The sequence below is a fragment of the Typopeltis vanoorti genome, chromosome 4 (genome assembly GCF_054136105.1).
Source record: "Typopeltis vanoorti isolate ZY-2024b chromosome 4, IOZ_Tvanoo_1.0, whole genome shotgun sequence".
Classification (NCBI taxonomy): Eukaryota; Metazoa; Arthropoda; class Arachnida; order Uropygi; family Thelyphonidae; genus Typopeltis; species Typopeltis vanoorti.
This window is the reverse complement of record NC_143552.1, coordinates 40,400,016-40,423,675: the sequence shown is the minus strand read 5'-3', so window position 1 is coordinate 40,423,675 and position 23,660 is coordinate 40,400,016. Positions and strand designations below refer to the sequence as shown.

At 34.1% G+C, this 23,660-nt stretch overlaps 1 protein-coding gene across 2 annotated transcripts in view; it reads right to left on the bottom strand.

Moving 5' to 3' along the window:
* Positions 1 to 18,904, bottom strand: part of HPS1 (Hermansky-Pudlak syndrome 1 protein) — a 481,651-nt gene extending 462,747 nt beyond the window's left edge. For both annotated transcript variants that reach the window (XM_090391100.1, XM_090391101.1), the window contains exon 1: positions 18,598 to 18,904. In XM_090391100.1, the coding sequence (XP_090247226.1) occupies positions 18,598 to 18,708 (111 nt within the window). In that variant the 5' untranslated portion in view covers positions 18,709 to 18,904. The remainder of the gene's footprint in view (positions 1 to 18,597) is intronic.
* Positions 18,905 to 23,660: the final 4,756 nt, after the last annotated feature.

Below are 23,660 nucleotides of genomic sequence, written 5' to 3'. Positions count from 1 at the left end.
GACTGTGGCTGCTTCTTTGAAAATTCTTGAACGGTAATCTTCCTCTAAGTAAGGGAAACAACTTTTGTCCCACTCGATGACATGGTTAGGTTGTAGAGAAAGGAGACAATAGGCCAGAAATGTCCTGTCTGTTGTTTTTGACATAGCCAACGTGCTCTTTTTGCCTGATTTCAAGGCTTCTCGAAGTCTGTCCGATGTAACTAGAGCCACACAAGCTTGGAATATTATAAACTCCAGCATAAAGGGTAGTTGTCTTTTGGAGATCTTAGTAGTTTAAGAAAAAATTCTATTAGTTTAAATGTTACTCTTATTTTCTGTTGTTTGAGGAGGCTGGCAAGTTTGTAGGAGATGCCACTAACAAACGGAATTGCAATAGTTTCTATATATTGAATATCTTCTTGTTCTTTTTGTGGTGGTTCGGAGAAAAGGATTTCATTGACTTGTCTTCTTCGATAGCTGTTCAAGTACAGATTGTTGGAATTTAATGTTAACTCATCTTGAAGGTCTCGTTGTCTGTTGTGATGTGAATCGCTCTCTTCTTTAACATGTGTACAATGCTGAGTTTGTGAGATGTGGTGAGAGGAGCTGAAATGTAGGTAGCGATCTATTGGTCGGTTTTCTGTACACTACTAGATTTATACTGCCATCAATTTGTTTTTTGATTAAGATGTCTAAAAACCGTAGCTGTTTTTCTCTTTCAAGTTCCAGAGTAAATTTAATAGAATGATGGAAGGAGTTGATCTTTTTGAGAAAATCATATAGGTCATCTTTGTTGTTGTTCCACACGATGAAGACATCGTCCAAATATCTGAATCAAATTTTAGGTTTGGGAATAATTTGGGATAGGATTTTATTTTCTAAGTCTTCCATAAAGAGGTCAACACATGAAGGTGAGAGTGGTCTCCCCATCGGGCAAATCTCCCCATATCCCCATGATCTCCCCATAGCGAGCAAACAATGAGGTTATATCTTGTGGGAACAAGGTACTTAAGATGTCAATGACCTCTACTACAGGAACATGAAAGAGAGAGGTGACATCTAGGCTGGCTAGAAGATCATTATCCTATATGTTGATGTTTTTTAGCTTTTCCACAAAATGTTCAGAGTTTTTAATGTAACTCTCTGAGTTGTGGATGTGTTGTTGTAAGAGTTTCGAGAGATGTTTTGACAATAAGTAGGTAGGAGAGTTTATTGCATCAACGATTGGGCATAAAGGAATACCATCTTTGTGCACTTTTGGAACGCCATAGAGTCTCGGAATTAAAGGATGCATGGAGTTTAGTTTTTTAATCAAGTCTGTTGGCCAGTTGGATAAATTGCATAGTAATTCATTGATATCATGGTGGTTTTTTAATGTTGGATCTTTCGTTAAAAGACGGTAAACAGACAAGTCAGATAGGATGGTTTACTTTGTACTCATAGTCCTTTGAGTTCAGTATTGCAGTACTGTTTCCTTTAACTGCTTTAAGTATTATGATGTCCTCGTTGTTTTTTAAATTACAAATAATTCTTCTATCCAATGAGGAGAAGTTTTGTTTTGTGGAATAGGGAGAGGAAAGCATTATACAACTTTTTAGTCTAAGATCATTTGCTGTGTGAGGCGGTAATAATGAGATTTCCTTTTCAAGACTACAGATGAAATCCACCTTAGGAATCTGTTGAGGAGCTATTGCATAGTTCAAACCTTTCTTGAGAACCTGAAATTGCTATTCTCAAACCACATTAAGATGTGGTTTGAGAAATTAAGAATAACTTGGTTGTCCAGCAGAGAAGGTTTAGACTCATTGTGGGCGGTAAAAAGGTAGTTGAATTTTTTAATCTGGGTCTGTATGCTTTTGTTGAAAGCTTTGGTGAAAATGATATTAATCATTCTATCTAAGACTTGCCAAATTTCCTCATCTAAAGAGCTGGAGAGATCCATGAATAGTTCATAACATTGTGAGTCAATTTGACTAAGCACAAATCTTCTGTGAGGTAACCTTTCACGAATGAGTAACATCGATGTCTTGAAATAAATATTTTTAGCTTGTCAAGTATTGAAAAGAGGTTTAAGAAGTAAAAACTTAGGAATTATACAGTTATCTTGGCAATGTTTTAAAAAAGTGAGATGGTTTAGTAACCTTGCCTTTTTACATTTTAGGATTTCAAAACGGCATACCGTGATTTTCGTGTCACCATTGACTCTATTCAAAATGAAGGTTTATTTTCTTGATTCTGAGAATTAGTAATAATATTTTTGGCTTACAGATCAAGTGTTGATCAATTTTATTAACTTAACCAAATAGTTTCATAGAGACCCTTCATGATGAGTTAACATTAATTTCCAACAATCTGTACTTGAACAGCAATCCAAGAAGACTAGTCAATAAAGTCCTTTTCTCTGAACCACCACAAAAAGAACAAGAAGATAGTCAATATATAAAAACTATCACAATTCCGTTTGTAAGTGGCATCTCCTACAAGCTCGCCAGCCTCCTCAAACAATACAAAATAAAAGTAACATTTAAACCAATAGAATCCATTCGTAAACTACTAAGATCTCCAAAAGACAACCACCCTTTCTATAAATATGCTGGAGTTTATAATATTCCATGCTCGTGTGGCTCTAGTTACATCGGACAGACTTCGAGAAGCCTTGAAATCAGGCAAAAAGAGCACGTTGGCTATGTCAAAAACAACAGACAGGACATTTCTGGCCTATTGTCTCCTTTCTCTACAACCTAACCATGTCATCGAGTGGGACAAAAGTTGTTCCCCTTACTTAGAGGAAGATTACCATTCAAGAATTTTCAAAGCAGCAGCCACAGTCGCCCATTCTACTGTCAACCTTAACAGAAATCAAGGTCTAATATTCCAAGAGATATGGAAAACCGTAATCAAATCTTTAAAAACAAAAGAAATGAACTTTCACACAAACTACACAAAGTTCCTTAGCAACAGCTAGCTAATCTTGTACACACGATATATATTTCACGCACGTTCGATACTATTTTATTTGTAATTATTCTAGTCAGTTTTTAACAGTTATTCTTGTCAGTTTTATAGTTACACATAATTGCGAGATTGTTTCAGCTTATATGTACGTGCCCTGAAGACGCCAACAGTTAAAGTTTGGCAAAACAATTTGGTTAAGTTAATAAAATTGATCAACACTTGATCTGTAAACCAAAAATATTATTACTAATTCTCAGGATCAAGAAAATAAACCTTCATTATAAAAAATTAATGTGTTATCCTGATTAAACTTTCCAAAATTTTTGATATAGATATACAGTCAATACGATTCAAGTTAGGACGTTGAAGTAAGGCCTCCACACTTTCTTTAAATAAACGTTCAAATTTGTAGCGACATCTGTGTAGGAGGAGAGTCTTGGACCAAAGGATGTTGTGGCTTGTTTCTATATCCATGCTGAGCTAATCCAGATTACATGAATATCTGAATTAATATCTTTAATTATGACTTTAAAAATGTTTACACTTCTAATGCTTAGTGATATGACATCACGTGGCTCGTTCTATGTGTGAATGATCAATTGTTCGCATTCCACCTTGTGTTTTACAACTATTCCTATGTAGCCACTGAAGATGGTCTGTAAAATTCAGACCGAAATATTTGGCAAATTAAATGTTATTCTTATGTAAACGTGTGTATATATTTCTAATCATTATGTCACAAGTATCGTTAAAGAATCAAATTTTATTCCTTCACTGGGAAAACTTCACCTAAAAAAAAAACAGTAAATTAGGTAAACTATCAGTATCAAGGTAAGTTACGAGCGACGATCATCTTTCTAAAAAAATGCCACGACAACAAGATAATTCCTAATATAGCTAAGATTAAAGAAACCATTAAATCTCCTGGAGCAACAGTTTATCTTTAATCAGTAATCAACTCAGAGCAGCTCAACATGATCGGGTTATTAACATTCATCAAGTTTCTGATCTCGGTACCTATATCTCCACAAACTTAGAATCAAATCTCTTTCAAACTTAGTTCTGAATGTAGCTAAAAGCTCTTTACACTGTTCGTATAAAAACAGAATCAACATCTAATCCACAAATACGATGTTCTTGTTTCTAAACAAATCAAGCCATTCTAAGTTCCAGATAATTGGATTGTCAACGTATCCAGTCGGCCTTTAACTAATAGTGAAACACTCATCCTCTCAAAAGGACATGATTTCTCTATAGTCCCTAAAAAGATTCCATATCTAGATTTCTAATTAACATCGAATGGAACTTCATTCATCTTTCAAGTGAAAAAGCTAATGCTCTCTGTCTAGAAGTTGCTTCTTCGCTACTCAAAGCCAAGCTTCCTCCTTCAAACATATCTCTTTCTGAAAAGAAAGCTATACATTCCTTAAGAAACAACAGTCACCTCATCATATTAAAGCTGACAAGGGGAAAGCGACAGTAATTACGGACTCTTCAAACTATAGAAGAAAACTTTCCATTTTACTTCAAGATCGCTCAACATACCAAGAACTCGATCGCGATCCAACCAACAGACAACTGAAGAAATTAAACTCCTTGCTGGATAAGGTCATAAGTTTGGATGTAGACGTGATTGAAAGGTAAAAAAACTCATTTTACAAGACCCCCCAGGTTTTATGATTTACTTAAAATACATAAGACAGATATTCTTCTTCGCCCTATAGTGGATTGTATTGATTCTCCTTCTTATCACATAGCCAAATATCTAGCTAAATTATTGAAATCACACATTGGCAACTCATGCTCTTTTTTGAAAAAAAGATTGAAAAAGACAAGTTATCATTTTTAGACATCCTTCTCATCTGTTCACCTTCAGGTATTATAACAACAGTTTACAAAAAACCAACTTTCACAGGTCGTTATATTCTCAAAGAATCTGCTCATCATCCTTGTCAAAAAACAGGAATCATAAAATCTTTAATCCGACGAGCCAAAACTAACTGTTCAACTTCTCGTTTATTACAGAAAGAACTTTCGACTATCAAACATCACATGAAACTAAATGGCTTCTCAACGAAAAGAGTACACAACATCTTTTCGATTCTTACAATCCAACACAGAACAGCAAAGAATCAATACGTCGAGTTCCAATTCCTTACATTTCCGGGATTTCAGAGCCACTTATACACCTATTAACAAATTATCCACCCATTTTCCTTCATCTAAAGATAAACGCTCAACCTTGTCTCTACCTGGCATGTATCAAGTTCCTTGTAATCTTTCCTACTTTGGACAAACTGGACGTTCTATAGAAAAAAGAATTCAAGAGCATCAATCATCAATTCAACACAACAAACCCGAGAAATCTGGATGAGCTCAGCATGGATTAGAAACAAGCCACAACATCCTTTGGTCCAAGACTCTCTTCCTACACAGATGTCGCTACAAATTTGAACGTTTATTTAAAGAAAGTGTGGAGGCCTTACTTCGACGTCTTAACTTGAATCGTAATGACTGTATATCTATATCCAAAATTTGGAAAAGTTTAATCAGGATAACATGTTAATTTTTTTTTATGTAAATTTTAGTCTAATGTTATTTAAGTTTATTACATGAATTTCTGAATTAATATCTTTAATTATGACTTTAAAAATGTTTAATCTTCTAATACTTAGCGATATGACATCACACGGCTCATTCTATGTGTGAATGATCACTTGTTCATATTCCACCTTGTTTTTTTAAAACTATTCCTATGTAGCTACTGAAGATGATCTGTAATATTCAGACTGAAATATTTGGCAAATTAAATGTTATTCTTGTGTAAACATGTATATATTTCTTATCATTATGTCACGAGTATCGTTAAAAAATCATAACCTCTTCAGTCTCAAAAATCTTGATACTCTTTCTATTCTAAGCATTACTTCTCTTCTGCTCAACTCCTAACACTTTAATCATCACAATCTGAACGATCTTAGAATATAGCTCTCACATCTGGAGTGGTGTCTCCAAAACCTTTCTCAGAATGACTAATTCAGAAGTGTTATTCACTTAATCGATGACCTTCCCTCACTGACTTTGCTCAATCACTTTCCCATAGACACTCAGTTACTAAATTCTCTCTTCTATAGATATCTTCATGGATATGGTTCCAATGAACTGGCTCCCACTATTCCTCCACTTAAATTAAACTTGCCAAAATTATATTCTTGTTTAATCCTTTATATAAATTTGCCAAATCTTTGGCAAATTTACAGCCATTCTTGTTGAGTTTGGAGTATGTTTCAAGGTTTCTGTTGATTCCAAGAACAATCATTCTGACTTATCATTAACTGAACAATCATTAAGCTTAATTTACTCTCTAACCTTGTGTAATAACTTATACTTCACTCTCTAATCATGTATGAATCCAAATAGCTGCTGTTCGATATCCACCTGCTATTCATGAAACAGATGAGTCATGTAATCGTGATTCCATATATTTTCCACAACACGTTCCACCCTGAACCAGAGGTCACCTGTGCTGCAATAAAACAATGCTGTTTTGTTCATCTTTGGAATTACTAGAGCTACAAAGGCCAGCTTTTATTATGATTTTAATTATTAGCTTTAATTTCCTAAAATTAAAAATGTAAATCTACTACTGTCTTTTCATTCGCAAAAGAGTGGGCAATTCAAGAAATGGTTCCCTTTCCTATTTCCAACCATAACTAGTACTACTGTATGAAACAGCAGTGCAAATTCTGTCTAGAACAAGAAGAATCGTTATAAGAGTGTTTTTTTTTTTTAATCAAATATTGAGTTAGCTGGTCTCATACAGAATTGGAAGGGCTTTTCCTTCAAGAAACTCAGGATTTTCATTCTACAAACTGAATGAAAATTAAATGAGAATCAAAAACTGGCCATGTGATCTAGTCAATTTGATTCACATCAAACAGCTAGATCACATGCAATTAGACATAATACACTGATCTTAGCTGTTTCAGCCATAATTCCAAATAGTGACAATAACAGTAAGGTAGTTTGTGTTCCATGGTTGATTTTCTGAATTGTGGAATTGAACACTAGTTTCAGAGTGACAAAACATAACTGTCAGAGATAAATGAAATTACCAAGTCATAATTTGAGCATAGATGCAAGAACAATGGAGATACTGTTTTGTTTTTTTCCCCTGGTATACACACAAGAAGTCACAAAACATAACACAGCAAGGCCTTATGTGGGCAAATTGTTGGTAAAAAGAAATAAGAAATCTAATGAAAGGTTTCTGGAAAAACTGGAGACTGTATTCATTAGGAAAATCAGTTTGGGGAAGACTGTTCTAAAGAACAAAAGTAGATAGAATGAAGGAAGAAGATGAAAAGTTGATTATATAGTATGGATCAAAAACAGTACTGAATAACTGCAATAATATATGTTATGGAGTAAATGGGGTAAATAGTATATGTTATGGAGTAAACAAGAAATACATGTTTGTACATGATAATATGTACATCCATAACTATTGATGGAATCTTGGTGGAACAAAGCATTAACGATAGTAGATTATGTGCTCAAAATGGGCACATTGTCTTTCAACAAGTTTCATAGCACATCTGAAGGTTCTTTGTCACCTTGGAGAACAAGGGTAGGGACATCTACTGGACATATCATGTAATCCCTTAGTTCATCAAGGTTTGAAGGTGGGTCATGGTGGAATACCTATTCCTTCAATGTATCCCAAACGAAGGCATCAAATGATGTGAGATCAGGAGAATGTGAAGGGAACAGGAATTCCCAAGGAAGTGTTTCGATAAATAGGCTCTAGCACCACGTGATATATGAGAGATTGCGACATCCTGTTGGGATAGCTGTGTATGAAATGTTTTTTGCATGGCACATCCTATGCAAATCCTGAGTGAATGAAACAAACACATTCTCAATGTAGTATTCACCATTCAAGGCCACGTTTACACTATCCTCTTCAATGAAGTAGGGCCCAATTATGCCATGGTCAGAAACCGCACACCATGCAGTGACCTCGTTGCTATAAAGAGGTTTCTCTTCACAAATTCAGGTCTAAACCTGTAGGTTCATCTCTTTACATGACCACTTAGAAGGAAATGAACTTTGTCCAAGAAACTGACATTCAGGTGGAAGATCTTCATAGACATTGGCCAGCATGCATGCACAGTATTCTCGCCATGCAACATAATCCATTTCTGTGTCTGCCTCGGTATCCCAAGTTTTACCGCTATTTGGCACTGACTGCGTTTTGGAAACTGTAACACTTGCTCCAGCACATACCGATGATTCTCATTCGTGTTAACAGTTTATGGTCTCCCAAAATGCCCTTGGTACTGTGACAGAACACTCCTGGTACATCGGAATCTCTCAATTAAGGCAATGATGACATTATTGCTTAGGGCACGCTTAGAGAAACAAACGAACAAACTGCTCACAAACATGTTGTAGGCTTAGGCAATTTGCTCTACCAACTCCATACAAATGAAAACAATGTTCTATAATAAACATCTTTTCTTCCAATGTCAACACCATTGCTACAACTAAATGTGGTGGCATAGATTGTACAGATGCTCCTCTATTAATTTGCATGCAGTAGAATGGCATATCTCATAGCACGGGGACTGAAGGAGTGTCAAAATTCAGTACTGTTCAGTTTTGTGCCATACTGTATACGTTTACAGTTGAATTATGTATGAAAGCTGACCAGTCTCATGTTTTTGAATCATTTTTCATTCTAAAATAGTCTAATACAGACATTTCATTTTCTGACATCCTCATCAGTGTGGACATAGTACTTCTCTTTACTAATGTTCCTAATGATGATATTTTAGTCATTATTTCTTGACATTTCCAAGGAGTCCAAAGACTCATTGAGGGAGGACACCTACTCAACTCTCCATCTTACCACTTAATCCACGAACTACACTGGTAGAAATGATGGTAGTAAGGGTTCAGTGTATACATTATACTGAACCTTTACTACTACTACCACCATCATCTTCATCTATCCACTAGTACTTTTTACGTATGTAAATTGCACATGTTCTGAAGGCCGGTTTGTTTGTATTATGGGCGATCTCTTTCTGGCAGATTCAAACTATCTAAACACGGCATTCAATTAGTTTCTTTCAGTGGAATTTATTTTTTTTTAATAAACAACATGTGTACAGACTTGTGTTCGTCGTACATGTTGTTTATTTTTTTAATGGTATATATTAGAATATAGAATAATAAGTAAATAATTATTTATTAACTTATTGCTGATATTTCGCTGGTGTTATAACCAGCATCTTCAGAGAACAAAAACAGAGTTTGTCACAATACACGAGACTATAACAACATTGTGTAAACAACGGACTAGTTAAACAAAATTGTAGCAGAAACACAAAGACTAGAGTCCTGACTTTGGTGCCCTCTATCTGGAAAAAAAAAAAATGCAGCTATCACATAAGACTAGAGTCCTAAACACAGGGGGAAAAAAAAAATAACCAGTACTAGTTTTTTCTTAAGATGACTGTCTCCCAGATTTTAGGCAAATTTATACAGCCATATTTGTTGAGATTTGGAGTATGTTTCAGGGCTTCTGTTGCCTCTCACAGAAGGGAAAAAAAAAAAACTAGTACCGGTTTTTTTTTTTCCCTTCTGTTTAGGACTCTAGTCTTATGTAATAGCTGCATTTTTTTTTTCAGATAGAGGGTGCCAAAGTCAGGACTCTAGTCTTTGTGTTGCTGCTACAATTTTGTTTAACTAGTCCGTTGTTTACGCCATGTTGTTATAGTCTTGCATATTGTGACAAATTGTGTTTTTGTGCGCTGAAGATGCTGGTTATAACACCAGTGAAATATCAGCAACAAGTTAATAAATAATTATTTACTTATTATTCTGTGTTCTAATATATACTGTTAAAAAAATAAACAATATTAATAAACAACAGTTTGGATTAGCAATAGATAGCCCCTTATCTCCTTTGTAGGTTGCAATCTTTATAGAGAATTCTGAAAAATGTTTTCTGATTCAAACCTACCAAACTTTCTACAAACCTGTTGAAAGTTTTTTACCTTGGGTATAATATACGTTAAAGATACCAAGAAATTTCATGCTTGGTTTTAATCCTTTTCCCAAGTGAGCAAAACAAAGTTTTGCGTGTGAAATATATTCACGTCTGAGCTACTTATATAGAGGCTAATGACTTCACATCACTTGCCTTAGTGTATCCCATAATGCAAAGCACACCCCCTTTCAGGTGTGTATAATGCAATGCATAATGGGAAGGACCACTACCCAGACCAGTTTCAACCTTTATTGAGGTCTCTTCAGTGAGAGCCAGATCCATAGAAGTAGACAAAAGGTGCTTCACCTTCGTAATAAAAATCTCTGGATGAGAGAAAGATGTAGAAAGTTTTTTACCCTGGTCTTCCTTACCTTGGTGATATCCACAAGCTAGCTAAACAATGCAAACTTAATTCTAGAAAAATCATCAGCTATCACCTCTTCAGGTCTACAAACACATGGTGAGAATGAATCTCCTGTGTCTACTCAAAGTGACCTGCGATATGCCAACAAGCACATCGCCAATGCAGGAGTCCCACAAAGTTCTGCTCTCTCACCCACCCTATTTCTTCTGTATATAAGTAATCTACTCTAGCATACTACCAATCCAATACATCAATATTATTATTCGTGATATACCTCCAAGGAGTCCGAAGACTCATCGTGGGAGGATATCTACTGTATAACTCTCCATCTCCACCACTACACCGAACCTCTACTACCAATCATCCACATCACCACCACAACTAGTATTTTTGTCTGTAAATTGCATGTGTTCTGAAGGGCCGATTTGTGTGTATGCAGAATGAAAAACTGGAGTTTCTGGGAGAAAAAACCCTGCTAACCTCAGTATGAAATCGGCTAACTCGCCTTCAATTGAAAAAGGCCATATAAAGATTCCTCCCATCACAACGGGAATCGATCTTAGGCATTTTCTAATCGAAGGGCGCAACATACTGTCATTCTTCCAATTGTGCTATGGAGGCACTAAACAATACCAGACTTTTCAAAGAATTTCTCTTATAAATTCCCACTCTGTAGCAAAACAGTGACAACAAATCTCCAACATAATTCTGCACACAACAACACACTGAATTCCTTCTTTTCATTTGACATTCTGACTATACAGACCTCCAAAAGGTTTATCAGTGGGATTTGTGAATCTTGTCAATTTCAATGCTAGCAAAATAAATATGTATTATTCCCCCCCAAAAAAAAATCTCAATGTTAACTTGCGTATTATCAAAAATGCCAGTGAGCTTGCCTGCCATCTGTTTTCACCTAAGGCACTTTAACTCCAAACTAAATTTATACAAATCACAAATTTTCCTATCATTGAATACTGCTCTCACATCTGGGGTGGTTCCTGTAAGGGCTCCCTAAAGATAGTGGATACTAATTTTAAAAACATGTCATGTAAGAAAAAGGCAATGATTGATTAATGATCCCTCCTCACTAATACACTTCATTCACACAGGCACTCAGTTTCTGCAGCTTGCATATTCTACAAACACATCCAATAACAACTGTTCTTCAGAATTAGCAGCAATAATACCTTTACTCTCTATCAAATCTGTTCAAACATGTGCAGTAACTAAGCAACACTTCCTGACAGTGCATCTCCAGTCTCACAAAACAAATTTCTTCTCCTCCTCCTCCTCCTCTTCATACATCTCTTCCACTACAGCCCTCTGGAAGAGTCTGCCTTCTTGTGTTTCACAAGGAATGCAAATCCACAATTCTTCAAGGTAAATGTGAACAGGTTCCCTTTTTGCCCATCCATGATACCAGTAAACTTATAGGTTGACTAACCTCTTGTGAATGGGTTTCTCATAAATAAAAACATCTCTCTCTTCATAATTAGAATATCCAGTACAGACATTTGATCACCATTCCATACATTGTTAATTTATTAGAACTGTTGCTATTTTCGAGAATCATAACATCAGTGACGTTCAATTTGATCTCCGAAGTAACATTCCCTTTAGCAAACATCTGAAAGTCTATAGGATATCATGCTCACATGGCTTGGGTTACAGAGAAATGAAGCTGTGGTTTTGAGATGAGAAACTCTAGACTTCTCAAAGAATCTATAATGGTTATCCATTCACATGGGTCTCTTAATAGAAACCAAAGACATGTAATGAATAACATCTGGAAATCTAACAAAAGATATTTTAAAAACATGTCGTATTTCAATTTCTCCAACAATTATTTTCATTCTTTACTAGGTGACAGCTGATGCATGCCATGTGACTCTGCATTCTTGTTAGGGTCAATTTATTTCTACTGTAAATTTTTTCAGCATCTGAGCTCTGTAATTATCTATTTTTATCACGTTCTATGAATTTTTTATGAACCCCGAAGAAGTCACCAGTTAGACATGAACAAAACTAGTTGGTACACTCTTTAAATGTGCAATGACTAATAAAAATCCTTTGTAATCATCTTTTCATAATCCAATTTTGTCTTCCTCACCATGGCTGTTACTCTCCTAGTCTGTTCTATATAATGCTGCCGAGCCTTGTCATCACTCTTCTCACAATATTTGATCCACATCCTTTTTGTGAAGCTCTTTCTTTAAAAGTGTTATTCGTCCATTTAATTTCCATGTGATTAATTCTCTAACTCTGGGAATGTAGTCAGATGCACTGCTGATCAACAGAGCATGAGAATTAACTTCTCATGCTAAGCAACTGGCTGAAGCTGTCTTTCCAGTTTATTATAATCATCTGCCTCATAGTTCCCCATGTCCTCCATCTTAGTCAACATTCTTGCCTACATTGTCATTTCCCATATCAAAATGGCATGATCATTCTTGCCAATTGGAAGCATAACGATCAATAAACAAATTTATAAACAACTCATTTATAAACAAGTTCTCAGATGCTTTTACTGAATCCAATGTTCCTGTACTGCAATTCGTACTGTTATGTTTTCTCCTTATCTGAAAAATAAGAGAAAATGCTGGTAATAGCCAAGTTATTATTCTCATCCACTGTTAATGCCTAAAACAATGCTACTGAAATCATCCGAAGCTGTCCTTCTAACTTTTGACAATAATTAAGGCAATAATTTCATTGCAGTTTTTACTGTGAGCTCTTGTGACCATAAAACTGATATGAATAAATATTACTTCATATCATACTTCTTTACTTGTAAAATCATCAATAACAGAATATAGTTTGCTATCTCCTACATAACCATAACTGTAATCTGAGAGAAAACAAAAAAAAAAAAAATGTCCTGTTTTCGTGGTAAGGAATGTCAATTGCAAAATTTTCAATTTTGGGAATATCAAACAAAAATCAGCACGGTTTCCTTACTTAAAAGGTGATATGTCCTTGGAATATTTTGCCTAAGTGACGGCCTAAATGGCAGTGACAAAGGGTTCACTAAACAAAATGTATTGCCATCAGCTACTGTACTTTGATCAACTATTAATATCCTTCATTCCCTTTTGAGAAATTAACAAGAAAAACATTATGAGAAGGAATACATACAGCTCTAAACATTTTAATAATGTTATATCAAATCATATCCCATTTTACTAATTGCTGATGAGTGTCGGTGGAAAGGAAGAAACATACAACAAAAGTATGGGCAGATATCAGACAAAAGCTAAAATAAGATAGAAACATACACTCTGCAAAATATAGTTAAAATGAATAAATGAAGTGAGTAGCAAATGAGGTAAATACAACTGCCAACGATTAATAGAAACCTGACTTTCAAAAGCAACAGCCTACTATGCTTTTTGTTCTCATCCTAATATTAAATACAAACATATCAAAATCAGTTACACCGAAAAAACCAAATATTAACATTAGCAAAGTATTAAAATGCAACCAGCTATTAGACAATAAATCATCCTTCATTCATATCACAGTTAAAGGCAAGACAGGCTCTGAAAAAATGACAATTATAGGAGAATGAGGGAGGGACATTTTTAATAGAAAAGGTTTTTACCTTTTCTATGAAAAACTTAATCATCAACAAATTCCTGACATATACCCTCAGCGGATGTACAGGATCTTATACCACATGAAAAGTTAACAATTATCAACTCCTTATCAACAATATTCCTCCAGATTAGACTGCTATCTGTCAACATTCCAAAAACTTGATTTAAGTTTTAAAAAGAGAACCTCAAGACGTTGTCAAGAATTTTATTATTCGTTGAAGTGAAATAAAAATCAAACATCGGCTAAACATAAAGCAAGATTCAATTACCCATTTATTATTTTTTTATATCAATTTAACCTATTTTGGTTGGGAATTTGTCTCGGATATGGGAATTTTTCCAGAAATATTACCTAATTATCCATTTATTTCAGAAGCGTCGAAACTTGACATTGCTAGTACTTATATATATATATATATATATATATATATAAATAAATAACTTGACATTGCTATATATATATATATATATATATATAAATAAATAACTTGACATTGCTATATATATATATATATATATATATATATATATATAAATAAATAACTTGACATTCTATCTATCCCAATGGCTTTAACAGGCCTTTAAGGCCCACAACCTTCCAAGCATGCTTGGATTTCGTAACCGAAATACGAGGATAGAATGGTCACTCCTATGCCTCAAAGTATTCTTGGCTGTATCCCTGTGTGTTCAAGGGGCCGGTTTGCCTGCTTGCGGGATGAAAAACACCAGATAAACTGGCGGAAAAAACCCTACTGCCCGCGCCCAAGACCGGCTAACTTGGCTATGACTGAGGAAGATCCTTCAGCTCCTCACGTCTCCGACGGGAATCGAACCTAGGACACTCCTTCCCCAGGCATATGGTTGCGAAGCGCAAAGCCACTAGGCTAACCGCGCAGACAATTTATTTATATATATATAAATAAATAACTTGACATTGCTATATATATATATATAAATATAAATAAATAACTTGACATTGCTATATATATATATATAAATATAAATAAATAACTTGACATTGCTATATATATATATATAAATATAAATAAATAACTTGACATTGCTATATATATATATAAATATAAATAAATAACTTGACATTGCTATATATATATATATATATATAAATAACTTGACATTGCTATATATATATATATATATATATATAAATAACTTGACATTGCTATATATATATATATATATATATAAATAACTTGACATTGCTATATATATATATATATATATATATATATATATATATATAACTTGACATTGCTATATATATATATACATATAAATAGATTGACATTGCTATATATATATATATATATAAATAACTTGACATTGCTATATATATATATATATATAAATAACTTGACATTGCTATATATATATATATATATAAATAACTTGACATTGCTATATATATATATATATAAATAACTTGACATTGCTATATATATATATATATATATATATATAAATAACTTGACATTGCTATATATATATATATATATATAAATAACTTGACATTGCTATATATATATATATATATAAATAACTTGACATTGCTATATACAGGGTGTTCGGGATAAATTTGACATATTTATAATTAATTATATATTTCCGTAAGTTACATGTATTAACACACACTTCTCTTCATTTAAAAGTTTGGACCCTTCTCCATTCATATACAAGATGTCAGAAAGGATGGATAGCTGGAACCCACCTGAATCATGGAAGAGAATAACTTGTATCATGATGATTCGTGCCCGCCATCAAAATAAGGATATTACGACTGCTGCCCAATGCTCCCTGAATACAGTAAAAACAATCAGGCATGAACTAGAGACTTGCAATGGTGACTACGAGGATGTAGCAAGAAGAAAGATCCCTAGCAGACGATCTGATTGCGTTCGTACAGCAGAATTCCTCGCAAATCTGCAGGAACAGGTGTTGAAGAACCCTGGCATTGGAATTCGGGCTTTGTTCGTGGAGTTGCTAACTGTAGTCAAGCCCTGGATAACAAGGGTAGCCAATGGTAGGCCGTATGTATGGCAGCAGGATTCGGCCCCTTACCACACCTCTGGGAAAAGTCAAAAATGGTTGTCTGAAAATTTCTACGACTTCACCAGTCCAAATGTTTGGCCTCCAAACTCCCCAGACCTTAACCCCATGGATTATTTTGTATGGGGCGCAGTTGAAAAAGACACCAATCGCACTTCCAGTAATACAAAAGCCCAGTTAATGGATAAAATTAAAACAGTTTTTGCGGCCCTTCCCAGGGAGACTGTAGCATCAGCTTGTTCGAGGTTCCGAAGCAGAATTGAAGCTGTGATCGATGCTAATGGTGGTTATTTTGAGTAAATCTTGTTGATAGTATTGTAATTAACTCTGCCTGTAATGTTTTTTTGTCAATTCATTAAATTTAATAGATACAAAGAAGATTTTCTTTTTCCTTACGAAACTGTCAAATTTATCCCGAACACCCTGTATATATATATATAAATAACTTGACATTGCTATATATATATATATATATATATAAATAACTTGACATTGCTATATATATATATATATATATATATATATAAATAACTTGACATTGCTATATATATATATATATATATATATATATATAAATAACTTGACATTGCTATATATATATATATATATATATATATATAAATAACTTGACATTGCTATATATATATATATATATATATATAAATAACTTGACATTGCTATATATATATATATATATATATATAAATAACTTGACATTGCTATATATATATATATATATATATATATAAATAACTTGACATTGCTATATATATATATATATATATATATATAAATAACTTGACATTGCTATATATATATATATATATATATATATATATATATATATATATAAATAACTTGACATTGCTATATATATATATATAAATAACTTGACATTGCTATATATATATATATATATATATATATAAATAACTTGACATTGCTATATATATATATATATATATATATATAAATAACTTGACATTGCTATATATATATATATATATATATATATATAAATAACTTGACATTGCTATATATATATATATATATATATATATATATAAATAACTTGACATTGCTATATATATATATATATATATATATATATATATATATATATAAATAACTTGACATTACTATATATATATATATAAATAACTTGACATTACTATATATATATATATAAATAACTTGACATTACTATATATATATATATATATATATATAAATAACTTGACATTACTATATATATATATATAAATAACTTGACATTACTATATATATATATATATATATATATATATATATAAATAACTTGACATTACTATATATATATATATATATATAAATAACTTGACATTACTATATATATATATATATATATAAATAACTTGACATTACTATATATATATATATATAAATAACTTGACATTACTATATATATATATATATAAATAACTTGACATTACTATATATATATATATATATATATATATATATATAAATAACTTGACATTGCTATATATATATATATATATATATATATATATAAATAACTTGACATTGCTATATATATATATATATATATATATATATATAAATAACTTGACATTGCTATATATATATATATATATATATATATATAAATAACTTGACATTGCTATATATATATATATATATATATATATATATATATAACTTGACATTGCTATATATATATATATATATATATATATAACTTGACATTGCTATATATATATATATATATATAACTTGACATTGCTATATATATATATATATATATATATATATAACTTGACATTGCTATATATATATATATATATATATAACTTGACATTGCTATATATATATATATATATATATAACTTGACATTGCTATATATATATATATATATATATATATATATATATATATATATATATATATATATATATAGTATTTATTGCTATTTATTGCTAGTATTTATATATATATATATATATATATATATATATATATATATATATAAAACCCACAGAGCTTTTAGACACAAATACTTAGTATGAATAGACTAGTATAATAGATTATACTAGTCTAGTCATTAGTTTGGCCTAACTACTTAACAAAGGAAAAGTATTAGAAATTTCTTTTGGCTAAGGGGAGTCTTCAAAACTTTATTGAGACACTAAAGGGGCTGTGAACCGAGAAGTTCGGGAATCTCTGCATTTATATTATTATTTCAAAATATAGTCGTATAGGTACTATTGACTGGACAAAAAAAAAGAAGTTTCTTGGTTAATATAAAGGACATAAATGTCATCAATAAATATAAAAATTTTCCTATGGAAAAAAATTAAAAAAAAAAAAAATATGACATGAGGAGACAACTGACTTTGGGAGAAGTGGGGAGGGAATCAAACGAATATGTTTTAACTATGGAATAACACGTATGAGCATATTCTGACATATAAGAATGATCCATTACAATTATTTAACATAGTATTCATTAACATCTTGTGGCTAAAGATTATCTGAATCTACTTCATGGAATCTTAAATTAGATAAATACCTCAATTAAACCATTTTTAACACCTAATTCATTCAAATGTTGATAAAGGTGTTCGTCTGCTTTTAAAAACGTCAGATCGTTCGAACGGTCAAATATCATAATCCCTTTCATTTTTGTTGATCTTCTAAGAATAAAATAATAAGTGTCTAATGCGATCTAGAAATAACTTTATCAGGAGTATACGATCTCCCATTAACTTGCTTTAGATAACTACCACCCAACCACACCGATAACAAGTTATACATCAAAAACAATTGCAGCACTGAAATTTCATCACTACACATGCAGACGATATGGAACATCTTCCACCTGGAGGAACATAATCAACCAATGCTCCTAGTCTGAAGAAAGAGGGAAAAAAAAAAAAAATGACCGGGGGGGGGGGGGAAGAGTTCGCACCGAAACTTAATTCTTAATTATATCCGTATATAACTTTTCAGTATTACTATTATGCGACACCTCCAGGGAGCCCAAAAACTCATCAAGGGAGAGTATGCCAACAGTATCGAACGGTTATTCCTTCCAACTACTAACTGCGCTCACACTTGCTTAACTTTTTGCGTGAGCCATAAGTAGCAGAGGCTTTACCAATCGACCAACCTTTGCTAGCTAATCAAAATGATTCCAGTTTTTCTTTTTAATTCAAATATATTCATGAAGTTCTAAAGATCATCATCATAATATATTCCAGTTCCTCAAAAATAAAACCACTGAATACAAAGTGGCCATAATCAAAGAGGAGATGTTCAGAGCGCTGTAGCAAAAAAATATATTGAACGATATTCAACCAAACTTGGTGTACGTACACTCTGGAACATAGGATTTTATTAACAGAAAATAAAATATAGTACACAATTCGGCCCACCAGGAGACATTTGCGCTACAGCACGCAAAATTTGCATAATCTCACTGTTTCTACTGACAAGTTGGTGGATATAAAGGAGACAGAAACGAATTCACATGATTCCGGTAAGACTGAAAGGTCATGGATCTCGTCTCATGCTAGTCAAGCTTTACTATCAACAACGCAGTAACAATAATATGGCGGTTCGAGAATTCCGGTGTTTGAAGAATAGGAAAAAAAGGTCCAATGGCAAAAAAACGATTTTACAATTTGAAAAAAAAAAAAAAGTGGATATTTAGCAGTGAGGCCAGGAAGATTATTCCTTAACAAGTTGACGAAGTTGCAACTGCCGTCGAAAAACACGGAATAAATAACGTACATGGGTGCAACAATACCCGGGCAATATCAAGATTTTCCACACAGTTGAGTGTGGACATGTCAAACTCAACTGTGTTAGTGTACCCTCTCCAGCAGAAAGGATGTGAGTTCAAATCCAGCCGTGGAGATGGATGCTTGTGATTGTCTGTGAAAATACTAGTGGTGGTGATGAACGGTAGATGGCGTTGGTGTATTTAGGTTCATTGTACTTGGTGGAGACAGAAAGCTGTAGAGCAGGTACCCTCCTTCAATGAGTCTTTGGACTCCCTGGAGGTGTCATATAATAATATCCTCCCATTTGCACCTATTGGCAAACTTTCGCAATCCATAAACCCTAAATCTATCTCATAGGAGTATTCCACAGTCCATTCAGCACCTTGCTCATTCGCCTCTGGATCCTTTCCACCACTTCATCATCCCCAAACAAAACAGGTGATCAGACCTAAGCAGAGATTTGGTTGTTTTAAGCTTTATAAAAAGAAATGATAACTCCTCTATTTGTTAATGTGCAATAACTAATAGATATGGGTTTTAGTATATTTTCAACATCGATGTTCTCTTCTTAAACATGAATGCTCTATATTGACCATCTGTCTGTCATTCCCCAAACCATAAAACTTTGTAGATTACCAGTTTTAACATTGGAGGAAAGTTTATTATTTTTATTATTATTTGCAATTGTTGTTGAGGCTTATGTAGCCCTGTTGAAGTAGTGTTTATATCCAGTGTCCTAGGTCGCCCAAAGAAAAACATTTCTAATTTCGATTCTAATCGCCAAGTAGAGGAACTTTAATACACCTTTCTAAGATCGGTTACCAATTAATTCTAATTCCCGAAAGAGAAATGGATTTTACATATAATGAAGCAAGAAAATCGGCAGCACAACTTCCCTTTTCAGACAAGCATAGTGTTCAAGATCTTGAAATGTCGGAAGTCGCCCCAAGTAATATCACTAATAATTTGTGGACATCTACTAAGTGATTAGCTAACGATGCACGCTAGCTACATAACAAGTCTTCACAGTAAGTAACATGGCCTTGCATTATCCATTTAATGAATAAAAGGCCACACATATATTTCTATTATTATTAATAGAATGCCATTTTAAAACCTTTCTTTGATAGGTTCCCGATTTAGTCGATTTCTCGCAAGGTAAGCGGAGTTTTTCTCTGAAAACTCGAGTTTTCCGACCGGTAAATCTCCGTAAATTATACTTGATATCTGACATTGATATACTAAGTTATGGTTCTGGACAACAAGATGGCTACACCTAACTACTGTACTCTCCTTACTGGATGGAGTATACAATGTCAGTCTTGGGCCAGCTATTTCTGATTAGCTACTGGTGAAGTTTGATTGTCCCCTCATTCTCCAGAATTAAATGACGCAAGAACGACCACCTCTACACACATGGGTGGACTGAAGGCAGGACACAAAACGCAGGACATATATGACGCAGATGGTAAAGCTTGACACTTTTTTATATTCCACGTTGTCTGTTTTGGGAGCAGTGATGGGAGGGGTTTGTGAGCTATTTTAACTCGCCCTGAGTGGGCAGAAGTGGTTATTTGTCGTCGTTCGGTGTGAGGATGGCTTTTGGTCTTTTGTGTTTCCAGGTGGTAATTACCGTCATTGTTTCCGGCTTGCTGTAATAGTTGGTTTGGATGCGTAGCTGTCTTTATAAAGAATTTTTCTGCTAGAGAGCGTAGGAAAGGATATTTCTATCCCGGTGGATCTGAGCGTTCCTATACGAACCACGGGGCACCCAGGATCATTTGTAGGCACTTGTTCTGTAATCTTTGTACCTTGAGGATGTTTGTCTTGGAGGTATGGCTCCAGGCTGGGCAGAAGAATTTTGTTTCTTGTGTTTAGTTTGCTATGACTGTTAATCAAGGGGTCAGCTGGGTGATAACTTTGGAAGCTTTGGTGCATGTGCTATTGACGTGGCTGTTGAAGCATAATCGTTTGTCAAGGAGTATTCCGAGGTATTTAGTTTGTTTTCCAGGGAATTTTTGAGTTGAAGAGAGTGATGTCTCCTTTGGGGGATGCTCGTCTTCTTGTGAAAAGTATCATTGTGCTTTTCTGGGAGTTTAATTTTAGTCGCCAATCTGCAAACCATTTTTCTAGATTCAGGATGATGTCTTATAGTTTTTAGTTATGAGATGCGTTTGGCGGGATCTGGCTAGTATAGCCGTGTCATCTGCATAGAGGGCGATCGTGGATCAACATCTACATGACAGGATCAGGGCTAGTAGTGATCCTTGAGGAACTCCGGCCAGGATTTTTCGTTGGGTTGAGTCTGCATCATTTATTTTCGCTTGAATCTTCCTGTTTGTGAAGTATGACTTAATCAGATGTATGATGTTCAGTGGAAGGTTTGCGATGATAAGTTTGTAAAGGAGGCCTTTGTGTCAGATCCTATAGAAGGCCTCTGAGATGTCTTGGAAGACAGCTCCAGTGTGCTGATTATTGTTGAAGCCTGTGGTGATGTGTTCTACCAGCCGAAGGATCTGACGGGTGGTGCTGTGGTTTGCTGGAAGCCCAGTTGTTCTTGTGGAATGATGTTCAGTTGGTTGACATGATCTTGGAGTCTGATGAGGATGATTTTCTCTGCTATTTTTCTTAAGTTGGATAGCAGACTGATGGGACGATAATTTTCTGGTAGGTGTGGATCTTTCCTGGGTTGTGAATTGGGATGATGCCGGCTGTTTTCCATGACTGAGGGAAGTGCTGCCATTTGAGGATGGAGTTTATGTTTGCCAGATGTACAATGGTTTTATGTGGTAGTGCCTTGAAGACATTTTTAGTGATGCTGTCGGGACCTGGGGATTTTTTATTCTTGAGGTGGTTGACGATGTCAATTATTTCAGTAGGTGAGGTAGGCTTAATAGGGTTTGGATTTTCGTCGGGACGATTTAGTGTGACTTTACGATGGATCTTCTATACGTGGCTTATATTTAGGTTCTCGTATGCAGGACTGTATTGTTTTTCTACGTTTCTCTATGGCTTCAGCTTTGTCAGCATCTGTGTAGCTAGGTGTTGTTCTACTTGGAGAGGGGGAGGGATTTGCACTTGTTCCTGAGGTTGTTTTGGAATTTCCATATGGAATGATCTGTTGTGGAGATGGAGGTGAGCTTGCTTTCCCATTGTTGATTAATGTGGTTCTGGAGAGCTTCTCGGACACATTTCTTTACTCTGTTGAGAACTGTTTCGTCCTGGGGAGCACGTGTGTTGTGGTATCTTTTCCTTTTTCTGTTTTTTCTCTAATTAAGTCCATGATTTCTTCCGGAAGACGATTTCGTTCATGGGTAATCATGGTTACCGTGGCTGCTGTTATGGTTTTATTGATTTGATTAGTGAGGTTCTTTATTGCTGAATCTATTTCTTCCTTGTCTTTTAAGTGGGGAACCGGACCGATACGTTCTGGTAGCACTTTCCTAAGTTTATCCCACCAGGCTATGGAGAGTTGGGGTGTGTGGGGGGGGGTGGTCTTTGTGCCCAAAGTAAAGTAGTATTGGGTTGTGATCAGACCATAATTCGTTCAGTGCTTGAATGTTGTACTGGTATTTGATGTTGTGCATGATAGCGATGTCTAGAATGTCAGCTGTGCCAGTTGAGCTGTGGTAGGTTTGTTTGGTGAGTCCTGTTACGTCGGCGTTGTTTAGCCATTTTTGTTTGTGGTTCTGCTGTTCCAGGAGGGATGTTTGGAGTTTAAGTCCACAGCAACGATGATGGATTCATTTACGCCAAGGTCAGCATCCAAGTCGGAAAATAGCAAGTTCTTTGCAGGGGAGTTGTAGGTGGCATAGTTTTTAAGTCTTCCAGTTGAGTTTGTCTAGAA